We start from the raw sequence: 18012 nt of genomic DNA, 5'->3' as shown, positions 1-18012 counted from the left end.
TAAGGTAGCACTAGACTAGATTAAAAGGAATAGGCAAAAGATTTCAGACATTTTCAGAAAACATTTCAGACCATTTGCTAGATAAAGGGAAGGAGGTACATCATTGCCACAGTGGTGTAACAAAACTTTAAGGCACACCACAAACCATAAGGAGGGGTCCCCCCAACCTAGTCAGGAGCTCTCAAGACAGGGGCTCATCGCCTGTACACAGGTTACTGTACTAAAGGGGCCCCCTGGAGCTCCCCCCCCCACACTGCAGGGGTTACGGGGGCTAATGTTATGCCACTGCATTGTGAACTCAAATATCAGAGAGATTGGAAACTTTTTTGCTAATACCTAATACGTGGAACTTTGAGCAGGCAACACTTGTGGCAGCTCATGTCACACAGATTAATATACCAGTGTAGTGTGATGTGCAGGAGTGGGGAAACTTCATTGTGGTCTATGCATATAAAACTGTAAAATTGAATCTCTGATCTTATGTAGATAGTGGAGGATGTGAATGGTGGCAATGACTGAGGAGTACTGACATTTAGTCAATTAAATATGTGCCCAAGCTGACTGAACGCTTCAAGTCTTAAAAGTGCATGGTAAGGTGAAACGAGAAGTTCTGTGCTGCTGTTGTAATGTGATGAGCAATCCAGAAAGCTCTTTACAGGCAACTGGGGTCAAGCAAGTGTGGCCTGGTTCTATAAGTTGCCTAATTTACAATATTTTGTGTAGAGCTGTTTTTGTAATTGCTATTGAAAAACAGGTGCTGGGAAGGCATAGTGCCACCTCATGAGGTAGGATAGAACCTTTACATGGGAGCTCTGGGTAAAGCAACCAAATCACTCATCTACACTACAGAAGGTTAGCTGTAGAAGGGCTTCTGTTACCAGTTCACCTAGAGAAAATATCAGGTCCTAGGAGGTGGCTTTAAAAGAGAGGTAGGTGAATAAAGGACTCTGGATGTGGCTACAGGAGTAAGGTAGGTACACACATATATATCACATATTTTCTTGATTACCTCTTTCTTCCTGCACAGCCTTATGAACAAGCATTTTCAATGCAATAAGTCATTTGCTTGAGTTAGAGCTATTGGCATTGTAAATTCATAACTGGACTTTTCTTGCCACATATATTGGTCAACTCTGCCTCATAATTTGGGCTTTCCCTGTCTTATAATTCCTGTGGCCCTGCATATAACTAAAGCACTTCCATGTACCTTATTCCTCCATCTGTAGCAAAACATGAAAATGTTTCCATTTAGCAACCTAATTTATATCTGCAGAGATAATTCCAGTAGAAAACCACTTGGCCAATCAGCAACTCTGATGGTGGGGTGGGTTAACACAATTCCCCCAAAAAAGACACAAGACAGCCACAGAGGAGAAATAAACTAGAAAGGTCACCCAAACATATCAAGTGTTCAAACAGTCATAGTGTAATAAGGGTGTTAAACTGGCCTGAAATATTGTCATAATTGTCATAAGAAGAGATTATTAAAACATAAATAATTAGCATTTAAACCTTTATCAGAAATACACTTTTGGCATTAGACTCTAATGCTCAAAACAACCTTTAGAGAGCACCATAACAAAAATATCATTTGTAAGAAACAATGGCCATGTAACTCTATTGTGAGCCCCTAGATGGGATAACCCCCTGAAAAAAAAAAAAAAAATAATGCAGTGTAACCGTATCATTATGTTTTAGGGCTAGCAGGTCTACAGCAATGATATTATAAACAAGGCCTTTAAAGCAAAACTTCTAACTGTAAAACAAAGGTTCTAGCCATGAGAAAGCTTAAAAGACATTGCATGGTGGAAGGAGTTTTTATTTTGGAGTCCCCACTAACATGGTATAAGGACCCAGAGATGATGTAGACACATTGTGGTCAATGTTTTAAAGGTGGTCCCAATATCCTAGGACCACCACAGGCTGAGTTATGAGAAAAAAAAATTGTAAAAGTAATGCCCTGCAGAGCATTATGGGGGACGTTTCCATGTAACAAATAATTTAATTAGTTTATATGACTGTAATGCTTACAACACCCCTAGAGAACACCACAATGAAAATAGCATTTGTAAGAAACATGGACATGTAACTATTTAGTTAGCACCTAGTGGGCATAACCACAGAAAAAATGGCAATAAATAATACAAAAAGAAAATGACAATAAATAATGCAGAGTAACATTATATGTAGACCCCAGGGAGCAAAGTGCATTACATACTTTCAGGGGTAATAGGATCATAGCAATGATGATACAAACAAGACCCTTAAAATACAAACTAATCCCAGCTAAAAAAAAAAACAAAGTTCCAGCCCCAAGAATGCTCAGAAAGATACTGAAGAGTGGAGTGGTTATTATTTTGGGGTTCCCGCTAACTTAGTGTGAGGACCCAGAGAGGACCTAGGCAGAAAGAGTGTGTTGTGCTGAACTTTTGGTGATAGTTCCATTTTCCCAGGATCACCACAGGCTGAGTTATGGACATAAATGTTGTGAAAAAGAATGCTTGCAAAGCATTATGGGTCAAGTCTTCCCGAGTGCATTAAATATTGTAGTATTGGTTCTCCCGCTGTGCCAGGAGAACAGTTTTCGCTTTGAGGATTTCTGTTTTATGTACAAAATTTACCATTTTCAAGTTTTTTAGGGGAGATCCACAAGAAATGACTCTAGAATGTGACTGGCTGGACCGTGTTATTCCCCAAGGGGCCCCCTACATGAAGAGGGATGGGCGACCTTTTTTGATTCACTTTTTTGACAAGACAGTTTTTACAAATGTAAGTGACTATTACATAATTCTATATACATAATAGATAGTGTCTCTTTCATTTCTCATACAGTCAGGAGAAGTTCAGTTGATTGTACTTCCTGATGAAGCGTTAGAGGATCTTTCATGACCACATTACGCAAAACATGTTGACCAGACCTTAGGGGTCAGGTGACAATTTCCCAGATCTCCAGGCATTTTTAAGTGGTTGAGCATTAATCTCATTATCCACTTTTCTATATGTTTTTAATCTTGATCGCAACCCTTTGATATACCCATTAAAGTAGATTGCTGTGGGGTTGCTAATCAATTTTAATTTTTCTACTCTCCTGCAATAATGAGTGTCTGACCTCTACGATCGCAACGTCAGCCACCCATAAAAGATCTCCGGTAAAGAGCCCCCGTAAGGGGAGCCCGTCAGATATTGCACCGCCGGTCTGACGAGGAGCTTCCCGATGATGAAGCATGACATCCATTCGGGTGTGTGAGGGCTCTTGCTCCTGAACTTTAAATGTCTCTGTTTTGATACACACTGGTAAACGCCACTACTGTAACACTGGCCACACAATAGGCAGTACTGCATGGAGAAAATGAGGTGAGGGGGTAACAGAAACGGTGCCATCGACTGCACACAACTCACAGGGAGCGACCACCGGGGGAAGGACACACGGTTCTACTGTCCAGCTGGTTTTCTATGTGTTTGCCAAGTATCGCCGAAACATAATACCAGCTCTGACGCATCAAAACGTTTCACCACGTTTTCTACTGTACATTGAAGGTGGGTATTTTAATGCAATTCTTGTATGAATAAATATGAATTACCTCATGAAAAGAGTGATCCATCCCTGATGCACATGCCCCAGAAGGGCTCTCTTATACTAGAGTCCAAACTGCATGGGGGAGACTCACAGCATGTCGTACAGAGCAACCCCACGCTGCTGTACGTTAATCAAAGGACAGAATACTGCCACACACTGTATAGAGATATTGAAAAAATACTCTATATTGGACAAATTGGGCAACCACTGCTTTATATTGCACTGAGGAGTCCGCCGATGCTGTATTTTGCATAGATCACCACACACAGACATATGTGAATTAGCCACCCACTGTTTTACAACACAAATAGGTCCGTGTTACAGCCACATATTGCATAAAGGGACCAAACGCTGATACACATCACTTAAAGTTGCCAGGAATACCTTAAATTGCGCATAGGGATCCGTCAGAGCTGCATGGTTGCACACGGTGACCTAACTGAATAACACAGCACAGACAGGTCCAAAACACTGCAAACTGAATAGCGGGACCCCAGCGCAGACATCCAGTGAACAGAAAAGCTTAACAATCACATATTCCACAAAGGTGTCCAACGATACTGTATAGAGCACAAGAGGCCAGCCACTGACACATACTACACAATGTGCTTCACAGACTGTTGAATATGACACAGAAAGCCTAACAATGCTACCACTAACAAAAGGAGCTCAATACTGCGGCATTTTACAAGTGACGTTGCTTCGCATTAGAGTCGAGCACAGAATGGCTACATGTTTCTCAGAATTGCCTCAAAACTCTTTATATTGCTCATAGCTTCCCACACAGCTGCATACCGAATATGAGAAACCAAAACTGTTGCATATTAAACGTACAGACCCAACAATTCCCTAAGCTCCACAAAAGGGCCTGCCACTGCACAAAGCAGCACAACACTGCTTACTATTAAACATATGCACTCAAAATGGCAGCATGTTGCCCGAATTGGCTTAACACTGGTTTATATTCTGTTGAGCGGCTAACACTGCTCTTTGCTACACAGAGATGTGTAATAATAACATACTTTATACGCAGCGAGAGAACAGACCATGTACAACACATCAGAGGCATTACATAGAGGAGTTAAGTACAAGTTTACAATGCCCAGGTGGGCCTAACACTGACTCACACATTGCAAAAACAGTCCGGCATTGACATACCTAAGAGAAGAAGATGGCCAGGCAACAATGAAACACACCACTCATGGAGGGGAAATTCCATCTACAATATAGAGCAGAAGCGGAGGCGTCCACAAAACCAGGCAGCAATGCTTGTTGTCCTTGTGGGTGACTGCATTGTGACGTCACAATGATAAGCCAAACCCCCTTTGTCTTGCTTCCCTATATTGGAATCCTGTCTCACAGTCTTACAGAGTCCAAACTTTTCTTTACACCCTGCCTTACCCAACGTTTTTCTGTCTCTCTTTCCTGCTAGTCATCCTCTTTCTTTCTCTGCCTATCATCGCTGTCCTTCTTTGTCTCCTCTCTCGCTCTGTCTCCTTGCAATCCACTCCTTCTACTATTGTACTCCCCTGCTACCTCTCAGACTACTTTCTTCTTGTATCTTTTAGCTTTCTCTTTCCAGTCACCAATACTTATTACCATCTCCTCGCTTCATCCGTCCATCCACTCTTCCAGTGCTGTTTGGATCTGTAATATTCAGTGAAGGATAAGTGTGGATTGATTTGGAGAGACTCACAGATCTTTGGTTGTGCTTCCCACGTTCACTCCCTACTGCTGTGCAATACTTGGTATGTTAGGGGAATCATAACTAACAACCCTTCTTATGCACAACTTAGCAATACCTGGAGCAGAGCCTCCCATGATTCATCACAAAAAGAGAGACTAGCTCTGTTTGACACAAAAACCACAACAACATAAGAAACTGTCGGCAGGTGTCCTTCTTTCATTGCTTCCGTTGTATGCAGCACAATCCATTGGGCCATCTGACCTTGGTTTCTGAGTCTGGGCATTTGTCTTAACTGGGCCTCCTCTGAGTGTGGCTCAGCACATCGTTGTAGATCTTGGAACGTATGAACCTTGGGTAGGAGTCCTTCTCCATGAGACTGCGCACCCGCGCTTGGGCCTGGTCAAAGCAGGCAGGTGTTGGCTCATACAGGTTCCTCTTAGTCAACTCACGGGTCTGGAAGTCAATATTTACCTGCAGGAAAAAGAAGAGTGGACTTAAGCCAGAAAACAAACAATAAGCAGAACAAAGAATAGAATTTTCACTTATATCCACATAGTTGAACATGCAAAAAACTGAAAATCCACAATGACACAATTAGGTCAGTCAGCCTGAGAGTGAGAGCCCAGTAAGAAATTATTTGAACCACATGGCTAGTGCTCCCTCGCTTAGTACACCAGCAACAATTAAGTTAAAGGCTCTAAGGCTGCCCGTTAACATCCACTGTCCTCTATCCTCCCGTTGCCACCAAGTCTCGCATTAAAGACAATTTTTCGGAAACTTGTGTACTTCAGATACACATAGACATAACCAGCCTTAAAGCTGACCTACTGGAAAAGGTTAACATGTTTAAGGAACTCTGTACTTGAATAGTCATGATGGGTCAAATTTTAATTTCAAATAATTTTCGTGGTTTCAGTGTAGGAGTTTAGCATGCAGCAGCTTTGGAGCTGACTAGTAAGGAATGGATCCTTTCCACCTCCCTCGATCCTGGGAACCTTTTCCATTTTCGACTTATCATAGTACATGTGCTTATGATTTTTCACTGCCTTTTGTCCATTGTAGAACTACGATGCAGGAACAACAACTGAAGTGCAGTTAATAGTCAATTCTTTTTCTGGACTTCAAGATTGGGTGGTGGTGGTTTCGTGAATGGGAAAGAACTAATGCACATATGACTGGAATTGCACACTCATTGGAAACCGAGCTGGGCCCGGGGTTCGGGGATCAACTTTCAGTTCACATGGCCTAGCATCACATAGTGAAAAACCTCTCCATGTTAGTGCACCTATTCATGATATATTGAGCAACTAATGCTAGTGAGCTGGAAGTGAGGGAGGTAAAGGTACTCATCTCAAAAGGAAGAAACCGGTTTAACGAATGTTTACCTTTCCAAGTATCAGAACTTTCAGCAGATGTGGTAAGACAGAAGTAGTAAGTGGATTGACAGTGGCCTCAAATAGGCACAGGGCAGCAACTGACCTTGGTATAGTCAAAGCTGGAAACCACGCAGGGTCTTTGTGTCGAAAGGTGACAAAGTCAGTTATTGCATAAATGCTAGAAAAACAGTTTCTCATTATGGCAGAATTCATCCTGCTCACTGGGAAGTGGTCCTCTGCCTGTTGATGTATTGCAGCTCTGCTGAAAACTGCAGGCAAGCCCTCTTTCCACTAAAGGAAGTGTTGGTGCTTGGAAGTCTGTAAATGCCTGCTCTTGTAAAGCCGCTGATGGGAGACCATGCAGTCTGGAAGTACCTTTTAGGCTGTCGACCCGTGTATGCACGCATAGATCACTAAGGGCCAGATGTAGGTAAGTAGAAAATGGCGACTTGCAATTTGTGAGTCATAGCGACTCGCAAATTGCAACTCGCAATCCGAGATGCAGAAAGGTGTCTCAGACACCTTCTGCGACTCGCTATGGGGTCGCAAAGACCCACCTCATTAATATTAATGAGGTGGGTCGCAGTTTGCGACCCCATAGCGAGTCTAGGCACTCACAGGGATGGTGGCCTGGTGGAGACAGCAGACCACCATGTCCGTGACTGCTTTTTTAATAAAGCAGTTTTTTTTTTCTTTTTGCAGCCCGTTTTCCTTAAGGGAAAACGAGCTGCAAAAAGAAAAAATACCGAAACCATTAGGTTCGGTTTTTTCAGAGTAGGCAGTGGTCCATAGGACCATAGGACCACTGCCTGCTCTGCAAAAAAATTTTTGGGGGCATTCACAAAGGAGAAGGGGTCCCATGGGGACCCCTTCCCTTTTGCGAATGAGTTACCATCCACTTCAAGTGGATGGTAAATGCGAGTTGGTTTGCGACCGCTTTCGCGGTCTCAAAGCAACTCTGCATCACGATGCGGTTGCAAATAGGAAGGGAACACCCCTTCCTATTTGTGAGTCGGAATCACATTTTGCGAGTCGGTACCGACTCGCAAAATGTGATTCTGCATCGCGTTCAGCCTTTTGCGCCTCGCAAACTGCGTTTTTCGCCGTTTGCGAGGCGCAAAAGGCTTCCTACATCTGGCCCCATGTGCATAGAATACAGGATCTCTAAGTGTGCAAATGCACACGATTTTCTAGAAACTCATATAAGCAGTTTAACTTGTTTTCAGTCACAAGCTGATTGTTAGGTAAGGCCTCAGTGTCTTTTAAAGCGAATAGTGATTGTCTGCCTTCACACATATGCTATCCTGAATTAGCAATCAGCTTGAGCTACAAACATTTTAAAAAATGTTTACCATTATTTTTTTAAACATATCTTTAGATTCTGTTAATAAATGTACCAGATATATTTGAGAGGGAATATAGTAGAGGTCAAGTAAGCATTATAGTTACTTCATGAAACTATTATCCTCGTTGTAGGACCTACCTTTTACAGTTATTTATCTCAAATTGCTTATGGTTATTGACAGAAAATAATCGTTAGTAGTTCTACAAGTCAGTAGATCCATGAACTGGTGCTATGAACCAACAGGGGTCCACAGGCCACAGGTTAAGAGCTACAGCTCTGGGGAAATAAGAGTAGTGTGAATCTAGCACAGGTTCAGTTAAACCACCCCCAAATAGTACATGTGCTCAGTTTTCTAGGATCTTACCCGATTGTGGGTGAATTCAGTCTGCTCAGCCCAAACAGTACTCAAGGGCATATCCGCAGTACACTGAAGAGACCTAGCTTATTGAAAGGCAAGCAGTTTCCACTTACATCTCACTTTAGATGGTAGGCTGTGTTCAGTGGCAAACCTGCTCCGATTCGTCTGCTTGTGGGAATTGGCAGACCTGCGGTGGTCCAGGCCACCTGGGCTAAAGATGTGTTGTGGGCCTCTAGAGCTCGCCAGGTGCACCCACTACAAGGTTGGATAGACCACAGGTGAAGTGCCCCTGCTGGGCCTCACAACACTTGGTAGGTCAGAAATGCAGCTGCACTGGGAGGTCACACCATCCACTGTTGCTGCCCCCACATGATACATCACACCTAGAGTAGTAGCAGCCCTCACATGGACCATCACAACTTCAGTAATTTAAACGCTGCATGGGCTGATCATATCAGCGGTTGCAGCCCTCCAGGGGCCTTTCGCAGCTTCAGCAGTTGCACCCCTGCATGGGCCGGCTGGCAACATACAATTTCAGACCTAACTGAGCATCAGCAATTGAGTTGTTGCAGAGTTGTGGTTCCAAACTAGAACAGTCAGTAGAGCCTAATGGATCCTATCTTATTGCCAGATCCTCCCCTCTGGGTGCCCCACAGCCACGGGTGATGTGCTGCAACTCCCTCCTTCTAAACAGTCTCTTCTCCTGCAAGGTAGGCAGGCTCCTTCAAGTGACTCAAAATTCAGGTGATGTCCCCTCACCACTGGAAGACAGGCTGTCAGCCAGACATGAGTCCTAATTGCACAGCAGTCCTTTTAGTACTCTGTGGAGAACTCCTACACACTGAGTTAGTGGGGTCTCACTTTTATACACAACTGATAGATGAGAGATGTGGATCGACTGCCTGGAACTCTAGAATACATTTAGGGTGGCTCTCCTTTCAAAACCCTTCCCAGGCTATTCTCTATACATAGAGGGTCATTATGAACTGTTCATGCTAACCGTGTTATCACAGACCAGCAGCCCCCTTGAGACCCCGCCGGCTGAATAATTAACATTTCGCTGGGCCGGTGGGCGGAAACAGTGTTTCTCGCCGCTGGGCCAGCATTCTGGAGTCATCGTCAATGCTGTTGTGTGGCAGGTGCAGCAGCACCCGTCGCACAGATCACTGCCCGTAAATCAGGCAGTGACCTGCGTGACGGGGCTCTGCACAGGGGCCCCTGCACTGCCTATGCCAAGTGCATGGGCAGTGCAAGGGCCCCCAGGGGGACCCCGGAGCACCCCTTCCACCAGCCCATCCGAATGGCTGGCAGAACAAGGGTTCCTTATCCAGAGGGCAGCGCTGATTGCAGTGCTGTCCTGTCGGATGAAGAGTTCCACCATCGTCAGGCTGCCTGTCGGCAGTAGCCTGGTGGTTGTGTAAGGCCGTCTGTGGCGGTCCCCACTGTGAACATTATGTGGCGGTCGAGACCCCCATGCCAATGGTGGAAATTACCGCCGCCTGCATGACGGTCTGGACCACCAAGTTGATAATGAGGGCCATAGTCTTTGAGTAGAGTGTGGCTCCTCACAGCAATAGTGTCTCAATCATGGAAGACATGGAACAACAGAAGTGTGAGCTTTTTGCACCTGGCTGCCTTCAATCCAACAGGAGTAATCAGGCAAAAACAGAAGAGCAGACCTCACCTAAAATCGTTGTCACCTTTCACAACAGTTTGCAGTCAGACTCTTCACCCCAGATGTTCACCAAATGACAGTTACCAAGAAGTCTCATAAGCAGCTCCATGCAAATCAAAAATTCGCATTGAATGGCTAAAGGAGCCCTATTTCCTCTCCCCTCACTTCAGTGTCCATGTCTCCCTCCACCTTCAGAAATGTAAGACAACACTAAGGAACGTTATCACAATGCTTGCTGAGACATTTATCACCCCTAAAAGTGCTAATTTATTAGTAGAAAAATCTGAAAGAGAAGTGGTAAACACAGATGTCTATAGAAAAATGTGATGTTCGCGATCTTCCCACTTCTGATCCTCTTCTTGCATGCATAACCCTACCTCTCGAGGAGCCTGCACATCAATAAATTCCTGGTAGATTTTCTTAGCCTTGGAAGCCATTTTGGAAGTTGAACGGATCTTCTTGTACTCCTCACAGGCCACCCAGAATTCAAGATTTTCATCACTGAACTCCGTCTTTAGGAATGCACGGAATATAGCCCGTCCATCTGCAGATGGCAAAGAGAGATTAGCTTGAGAACAGAAGAGAGCTGAGGGGTGTATGAATAAAGCAAGCAGAGGATGCAGAGGAATTGGAATGAAGATGTTAAGAAATAAATACAAATAAGAAGAAAGAGGGCGAAATAAAGTAAGCCAAAAATATGAGAAGTGTTTATGTTTAGAGAATGGTGGATGGGTCCATATATTCTCTAATGCATGAGGAATAGACCCTAAAGTTCATATGTGCATGAATATGAAGTGTGGGGACTAACATTTGTTAGGAAATGGGCATTGCAGAGCCACAGATCAGCAAGAACCTGATTTATGGAGCATAATACATATTAGTACACGTGAATTAGAGTTTGGCAAAGGCTACATCCTAAGTGGTGCAGCCTTCTAGAACACAAAGGATTGAGCGTGGTATTTGACTGAACATGAGTGATGAAACTAATGTCAGAGAAAGTCTGAGGGCTGGAGCCTAATATCTTCTAGAGATTAGGTGGATCCTGGTACAACATAAGTGACAGAAACTGATATCTGCTACTACATGAATGGCAAGGCTTCCTAGAATATGAAAGATCTAGCCTGGTATATTCTAGAACATGTGACATGGACCTGCTATCTTCTGGAGCCTGGGGAGATCCTAATCTCTTCTAGAGCATACTGGAGGGAGCCTTTTATTTGCTGAAACACAAATGGGGCCTGCTATTTGCAAAAATGGGCAGTATTGAGCCTTTTATGTGCTACAACATGAGGGTTGGACCTGTCGTAGGACTCTTACCATGGGGCTAAGACTGCTGAGTTCAGGGCGGCAGCACCACTGCATGTGGGTGACTGAGTCAGTCCCACACTGACTTCATCGGCTACCTTGCAGCACCTCACCCAAACCTAGAAAGCAAAGGGGATTTGTGGCAGCCTAGAACCATGACACTGTGACTCCTCAGGGAAGTCGTAATGGAACAGATCATACCCCTTTCTTTCAGTTATGCAAAGTCTCACAAATGCGAAGGCAGGCAAAGAGATGCAGGAAAAGTTTCAATATAAACATTGAAGCGATTACAATCTATGATGAATAGCATGAACTGTGATTATTAAAAGGATGAAACATAATGTAGTGATGAGTATGATCATTAGAGTAAAATATATAAACAGTGCCACCATCCTGACATAATCATGAGATTTAATAATTTCTACCTCACCCTAATGTCTGATATAAAAGCATAGCAGTGTTAGCCCTTTTGCCTGTCCCAGTCTATCGAAGAATCCCCGACCCCATACTAAAAGGTGGACAAGGGTCTGCCTGTTCTGCTGGCAATTCTCCCCGGTTGGCTAGAAAGACAAGCCCAGGATCAGCAGAGTTGTCAATAGATGGATGCACATTTCCAAAAGGCCATGGCTGGAATGCCCTCTAATCTACTTTGCCCTGTGTAGTGTTTATACACAAACGAGTTGTGTTCTAAGATCAGACCTGATGTCATGATATGTCTAGGGCTTGAGATTTGACTAAGTAACTCTGGAAGTGACAATATTGGTTAAATTATTGTGTATAAACATGAAAGCCCTGAGCAGGTCATAGAGTGAAATGCCGTGCAAAGAACTCAAAACAAGAACAACAATGCTTTCACACAAAGACAATCGATTAGAATATAAAAACAACCATGCGAAAAGTGAGCTGTGCTAAGACATAATGAAGTGAATAAAATCTATATGTAGGCAAAAGAGCACAGGCCATGGCCCTATAGATAAAATATAAGTGTCCTAACTAGCTGCTAATCAGAACCCACGACAGAGCTGATATATGCTAGATTAGGAGGGCTGGAGTAAATTTCTAGTAAAACGTAAGCCATGGAGGCTACTATCTGCTGAATTATGTTTATTTATTAGTATGTTGTGTTGAAAGATTCAGATTTTTCCTTATCTAATTAACAAATATGTTTTTCTGATTGCTGGCTTGGGCCGGGACTGGCACCTGTATGCTTATGATTAATAAAAACAATAATTAAAACATAAATATATATACTGTATATATATATATATATATTTACTGTATATTTGGTATGTATATAACACAGATCTACCATGAAGACAGCTGAGGAAAGCCAAGGGGTACTGTACTGTTTAAACATGGATTTATTTCCTGTACCGCAATAAAATGGGTTGGGAAACAAGTAAAATTGTTACATGTGTCCATAGGCCATATCAGTAAAGAAATTAACTTGTTAAGATCAGCTCCATGAGTGACTCTCTTACATTATCAATATGGCAGACTAAGGTGGTGCTCTTATGTTTTGTTAGTCCTGGGTGATAGATGATGGTAGTCTGTAGTACGTTTGTAGGTAAGAAGTAAAATAAGTACACTGGTAGGGCCACCCAAACGTTGCAAGATAATAGGTGGCAAGGCCGCTCACCTTGACCCTAAGTACTCTGATATGGCTAAGAGTCATGGCTGAAATCTCAGGTAGGCCAGCAGCATACAATATTCCTTAAGTGAGACACCACTAATAGTGGAGTCAGAGCAAAGTGTAAAAAATGCAGCAGTAGCAAAATGGGATTTAAATGTCAGTTAGAGTTTTTCTATATTCTCAAAGTCGTAGGCTCCAGCTGCAGGTGAGAGTTTTGGAAATTGTTTTGTTACAGGAAATATGTGTTGCAGTGCAGGAGGCAAATTAACAGCACATCTTTTCAGTTAATAGCATACAACAAAAGGCACTACAGTCATAATCAGTAAAAGATAGGGACATGTAGAGTAGAATGCCTACTTGAGCTAAACGGTATGGAAGAGGAGAAGAGGTAGGTAGGCAACAATAAAAATTCATGATTCCTGACAGTAAATTAGTATATTAGGGACCTATATAAAAGCCATGATAAGGCCTATACTCATCATGGCTTTAACATAGGGCCATAGTATAGACAGAAAGAAGCACTGATAATCTCTTCTTAAGGTTGGGAGAACTCCCCCTTCAAATAGTTTAGCATGTGACTTTAGTGTTATTTTGGATGAAAAAATAATTAATGGCAATGCCTGCCAGAGTCTGGACTGCACTTACATGTATTATGTCATCAATCTTCTGATTGCTGGAAACTTAGGTAAGAGCAGAAGAAGGTCTAATCGTTACGTTCATGGAGATATGGCAGTTTTGCATGGCTCAACTAGTACTTCTAAATAGCAGTGGTTCATTTGTGGTGGTGTTTGCTAATGGACACCATCAGCACTTATTTTTTAATTATTCTCAAGCAGTGCTGGTTCGCAGATCCTTGAAGCTTCTCTTGAGTGTCCCGTCTGCCTGTCTGTTCAGGCCCTGGTCAATACCGCACCCAAGCATTCACAGTGGGCTTTGTAAACTGCAAGTGAAAGTGGCAAAATCATGTCATTGTGAAAATGCCACCCATACTGTAAGACAGATGAATTAACTTTCATTGCCGCTGGCCAGTGTCTGCCAATTACCTCGGATGGCCTCTCATTGGTTTGCAACTGACTGCTCAGGATGGCTCAGCTGTGGTGAGACGGATCCACCATGTGTCAGAGCCCAAAGCCCCTATGACCAATCTGGTAGAGGAGCAGTTAAGCTCTGGGCTTTCACTATCAGTCGTTCTGTACTGTGTTGTGGATGCTGGAAGATTTGACTCTCCATATTGCAATCTCTGCACTGATGGTTGCAAGCTGTTCTCATCTGTGGAGCCAAAGCTGCTCAATCCACCACAGTCTCCCTGGATCTTCATAAGACCAGAACGTCCACTAGAGGGACATCTCCTAGGAAGCACATGTCTGTACAGCGCACTGCACTTAGGTGGGTGTCCGTACACAGTCTAGCATGTGTGGTTAAGTGTAGGCAATGTGCCATATAATGCACTGAGTCAGCAGGGTAAGACTGGCCTATATGGCAATCTGGCCGTGCAAGAAAGGCTGTTCTGGTAGATCAGTGAGTGGGCCAGTTTTTGGATTTTTGTTGGATTGTTGTAAGGTCTGGTGAGGCAGTTTTTATGGTCTGGCTTGACAGTGCAGTTAAAAAGTTCTTGCCTTCCACACAGCTGTGATCTTTTTGTTTATTCATCCAGCTGTCTGAGCTTTAACTTTCAGGGGAACACACATGATATTGTAATGTTATTAAAGTGTCTTAGATGACTGGCTATCTTTTGGCGTTTTCCCCTGGCAGCAGCACAGATGAGAGAAGGACAATTGTTTACCTACGTGGATTGTTAGGTCGGGCTTGGACTCCACCTACATTGTGGTCCCCCAGAGTACAAGATGTGATTGGGTTAAATATATGCGCTTCCACAAAAAAGGCTGCAACCCATATTTATGAGATTATGGCACAGGGCAGGACAGCAAGTCACCTTGCTGTGCTGCCCTGCGCCAAAGGGAAAGGGCAGGAATGCACCGTAGTTAAGCAATACAGTGCTTTCCTGTCCTTCCCCCTGCACTGGCGCTGTTTTAGCAGCCTAGCACCAACACGGACACCTTTGCACCACAGGTCAAGGGTGCCTTTGTTGCATGTAGGATTATTATTGTGTAGGACAGTCACATTCCTCCACAGAACTACCCTGGGGGTGTTTTCCTCTTTCTATATATGCTGCAGAATGCAGCAAACATAGACAGAGGAAAAACCGAGACAAGGAGAAATAGTGATATTTCTCCTCATTGTGCCTTCTGTGGGGGAGAAGTAAGGTTTTGGCACACCCCCAGGTTTGCAAGGTCTTGTAAATCTGGAGATGTATCAAAATCCATGGGTGTTGCATGGGAACACCCACCGCAATGCCCATGGAACGTCTCCCCAGCGCAGAGTAAGGCAACGCAGTGATTTCCGCTGCCTTGCCTTACTCCATATTTGTGAGGCCAATCAAAGCCCCGCAGTTGTTTTGCGTGGCTTCATAAATATGACTTAGTGGTTTGCACCGCTGTTGGGTCACAAAAAGTGATGCAACAGTGGAACAAGGGCCTTGTAAAAATGGACCTGCATGTATTGCACTTTTTGGCTTCTGGCAAAGTTTATACTAGATGAACAGAACTGAATTGGTTATGGTGGCAAGCCAATTATCATTGCTATAGGCCGTCTCTGTTTATTATGAAATGCACTTGGCCTGACGTATTTATTGTAAAAAGCATGTGTTAATGTCAATATGAATTCAGGTGTGGATAATTAATACTCTATATTAAAGCCTACAGAAATGTATTTCCATACTTCAACTCTAACAGATTACCATGGAAGGTAAATATTTTAATGTTGGCCACCCATTTTAACAACCCAGAGGGGGTTTCAGTGTGATGATTCTTCTTAACTCCTGTTGAGAGTGGTTTTGTAAGCTTCATTTTTATGTGCCCTTAAATAGGCCGATGTTGGGTATTTATGTTTCTTATGAATGTTATATGACAAAGCCAGTAGGCCTGACTTACTTATTGTGAAACGCACGCCTTAAAGACAATTGATGGGTTGTTTCTACATGTGTTAAAGCATATAGGCAGGTACTTTGTAACATGGAATTTCACAGGTTACTTTGGTAGGGAAGGTTTTTGATGTGAGTACCGAACTATTGAGATAAAATATATGCACTACAATACTGCTTATTAGGCTCTCCTATGCGCGATAATACTTTGCTTTACCAACTGTAATTTTGCACACCACCATTTTATTGTTTGTACGAAGTAACTGTTTTTAAAGCTCCAATAATCCTTTTATATACATATCATTAAACCAGGCAAAAAAATCAGAAACATAAAGAGAAAAAGAAAAGTAACTATAAAAAGCCCCTACCAACATTAACGCAATCCTCCTCATTTCAACTATGTATCGTATAGAATCACCCCATCATTATTCCTCAATCAGACATCGTAAGATAGCCTCTTCCTGGCAGTACTTTCTGTATGACCAATGGAGTTTCTCTTCAGGGTGAATCTGCTAGCGCAGGCATTTTAATAAAAGTTACTAACGAGAGTTCATGTATTTTGGGTAATGGGTTTGTGTAGAAAATATAATAACATACAAAATAATGCACCCATTTGAAAATGTGATAACTATGAGTGGCCGCCAATATTCACAAGTGTACTTATTAATAGTCTAATACTATGAAACATTGAGCATATGTTTGACTAATGTAGTAATATGTCACATTAAAGGTTATGCATTATGTATTAGCTTTATTTGTCGTAGGCCTTAACTTAGCAAAGGTCTTGGCCTAGTTGCCAGGCCTCAAGTCAAGCTGTATTTCTTAACATTTAATAAATGGCTGTCCTAGAGAGTTAAACTGCGATTTTCCATTGTATTGTGTAAATGTGCTCACAGCTGAGAATCTTTTCTCATGAGAACCGACTGCCGTAAGATGCTGTTCTTGCTAAATATAACATTAGGGGGGTCATTATGACCCTGGTGGTCCTGCGCCGCCACGCCTGCGGTGGCCGCCAGATCGGCGCCCACATGGTGGTGCAGGACCACCAAATTTTGACAATGGAAGTGAACTGGCTGTATTGCAGCCAGTTCACCACCTGTACCGCCAGGGTGGTAGGACCGCCTAGCCGAAGGTTGACCACCATCGACCTGGCGGTCCATCTAACACCATCCATGGTATGTTGTGCACCCTTACTGCCAGGGATTCCGTGCCAGCAGCCCCGCCACGGAATCCCTGGTGGTAATGATACTGGTGACAGGAATGCTCATTTCTGTTGCCACTGCAGGACTACCCAACCCCCCTCCATGGAGAACCACCCCCTCACCCCATCTGAACCCCCCACCCCCTCAACCAGTGACACCCGCACCCTGATCTCCATTCCAAACCCCCCCATCCCCATACATCCACGCAGGCACACATCACACATACATACATACACGCACACATACACACACACTCATTCATACACACATGCACACAAGGCCTCAACACTCTCCCACACCCGCATACACGCATTCACACGCACATAAACACACACGACACCCCCCTGTCGGTCAATCACCTTACCTGGTGGTTGCGGTGGTCGTCCGGGAGGGAACGGGGTCCATGGTGCTTGTTCTGCCGCCAGCACTTCGCCAACACAACACCACCACGCCTACTACTAAGTCGTAATAGACGTGGCGGTGTTGTGTTGACGTGGCGGTACCAGTGGAGCAACCTCCACTGCACCCCCAACCGCCAGTATGGCTGCTGTGGGCTCTCCACCCAATTTATGGCGGAGAGCCGCCAGCAGTCATAATATGGCAGTCAGATCACTGGCGGTCTTGTGGCTGGCAGGTCTTCGCCGGGCTACATTGTAGACCGCCGAAGTCATAAGGAGGGCCTATGTGTGTAATGTGTGAAAGACTGACTTTCTCAGGAGGAAAACAATGGAGACACTGATTGGAGTAGAAGCTGCAACAATATTGTTACATGACTAGCCGGATGATGAGGACATTGCAGGAAAAAACAATCAGCGATATGTGAATGGAGTAATGGTGGAATTCATAGATTTGGAGTTTTAGTTTTATTGGACAA

At 43.7% G+C, this 18012-nt stretch overlaps 1 protein-coding gene across 2 annotated transcripts in view; it reads right to left on the bottom strand.

Moving 5' to 3' along the window:
- Positions 1–1497: 1497 nt before the first annotated feature.
- The window catches only part of RGS8 (regulator of G protein signaling 8), a 292063-nt gene continuing 275548 nt past the window's right edge, over positions 1498–18012 (bottom strand). Inside the window, exons 4-5 of one of the 2 annotated variants that reach the window (XM_069232061.1) lie at positions 10396–10562; positions 1498–5735 (exon numbers count right to left, since the gene is read on the bottom strand). In XM_069232061.1, the coding sequence (XP_069088162.1) occupies positions 5553–5735; positions 10396–10562 (350 nt within the window). In that variant the 3' untranslated portion in view covers positions 1498–5552. The remainder of the gene's footprint in view (positions 5736–10395; positions 10563–18012) is intronic. The other variant, XM_069232062.1, reaches the window with a different exon arrangement.

This window comes from Pleurodeles waltl, chromosome 4_2 (genome assembly GCF_031143425.1).
Source record: "Pleurodeles waltl isolate 20211129_DDA chromosome 4_2, aPleWal1.hap1.20221129, whole genome shotgun sequence".
NCBI lineage: Eukaryota > Metazoa > Chordata > Amphibia > Caudata > Salamandridae > Pleurodeles > Pleurodeles waltl.
This window is presented reverse-complemented; position numbering and strand designations above follow the sequence as displayed.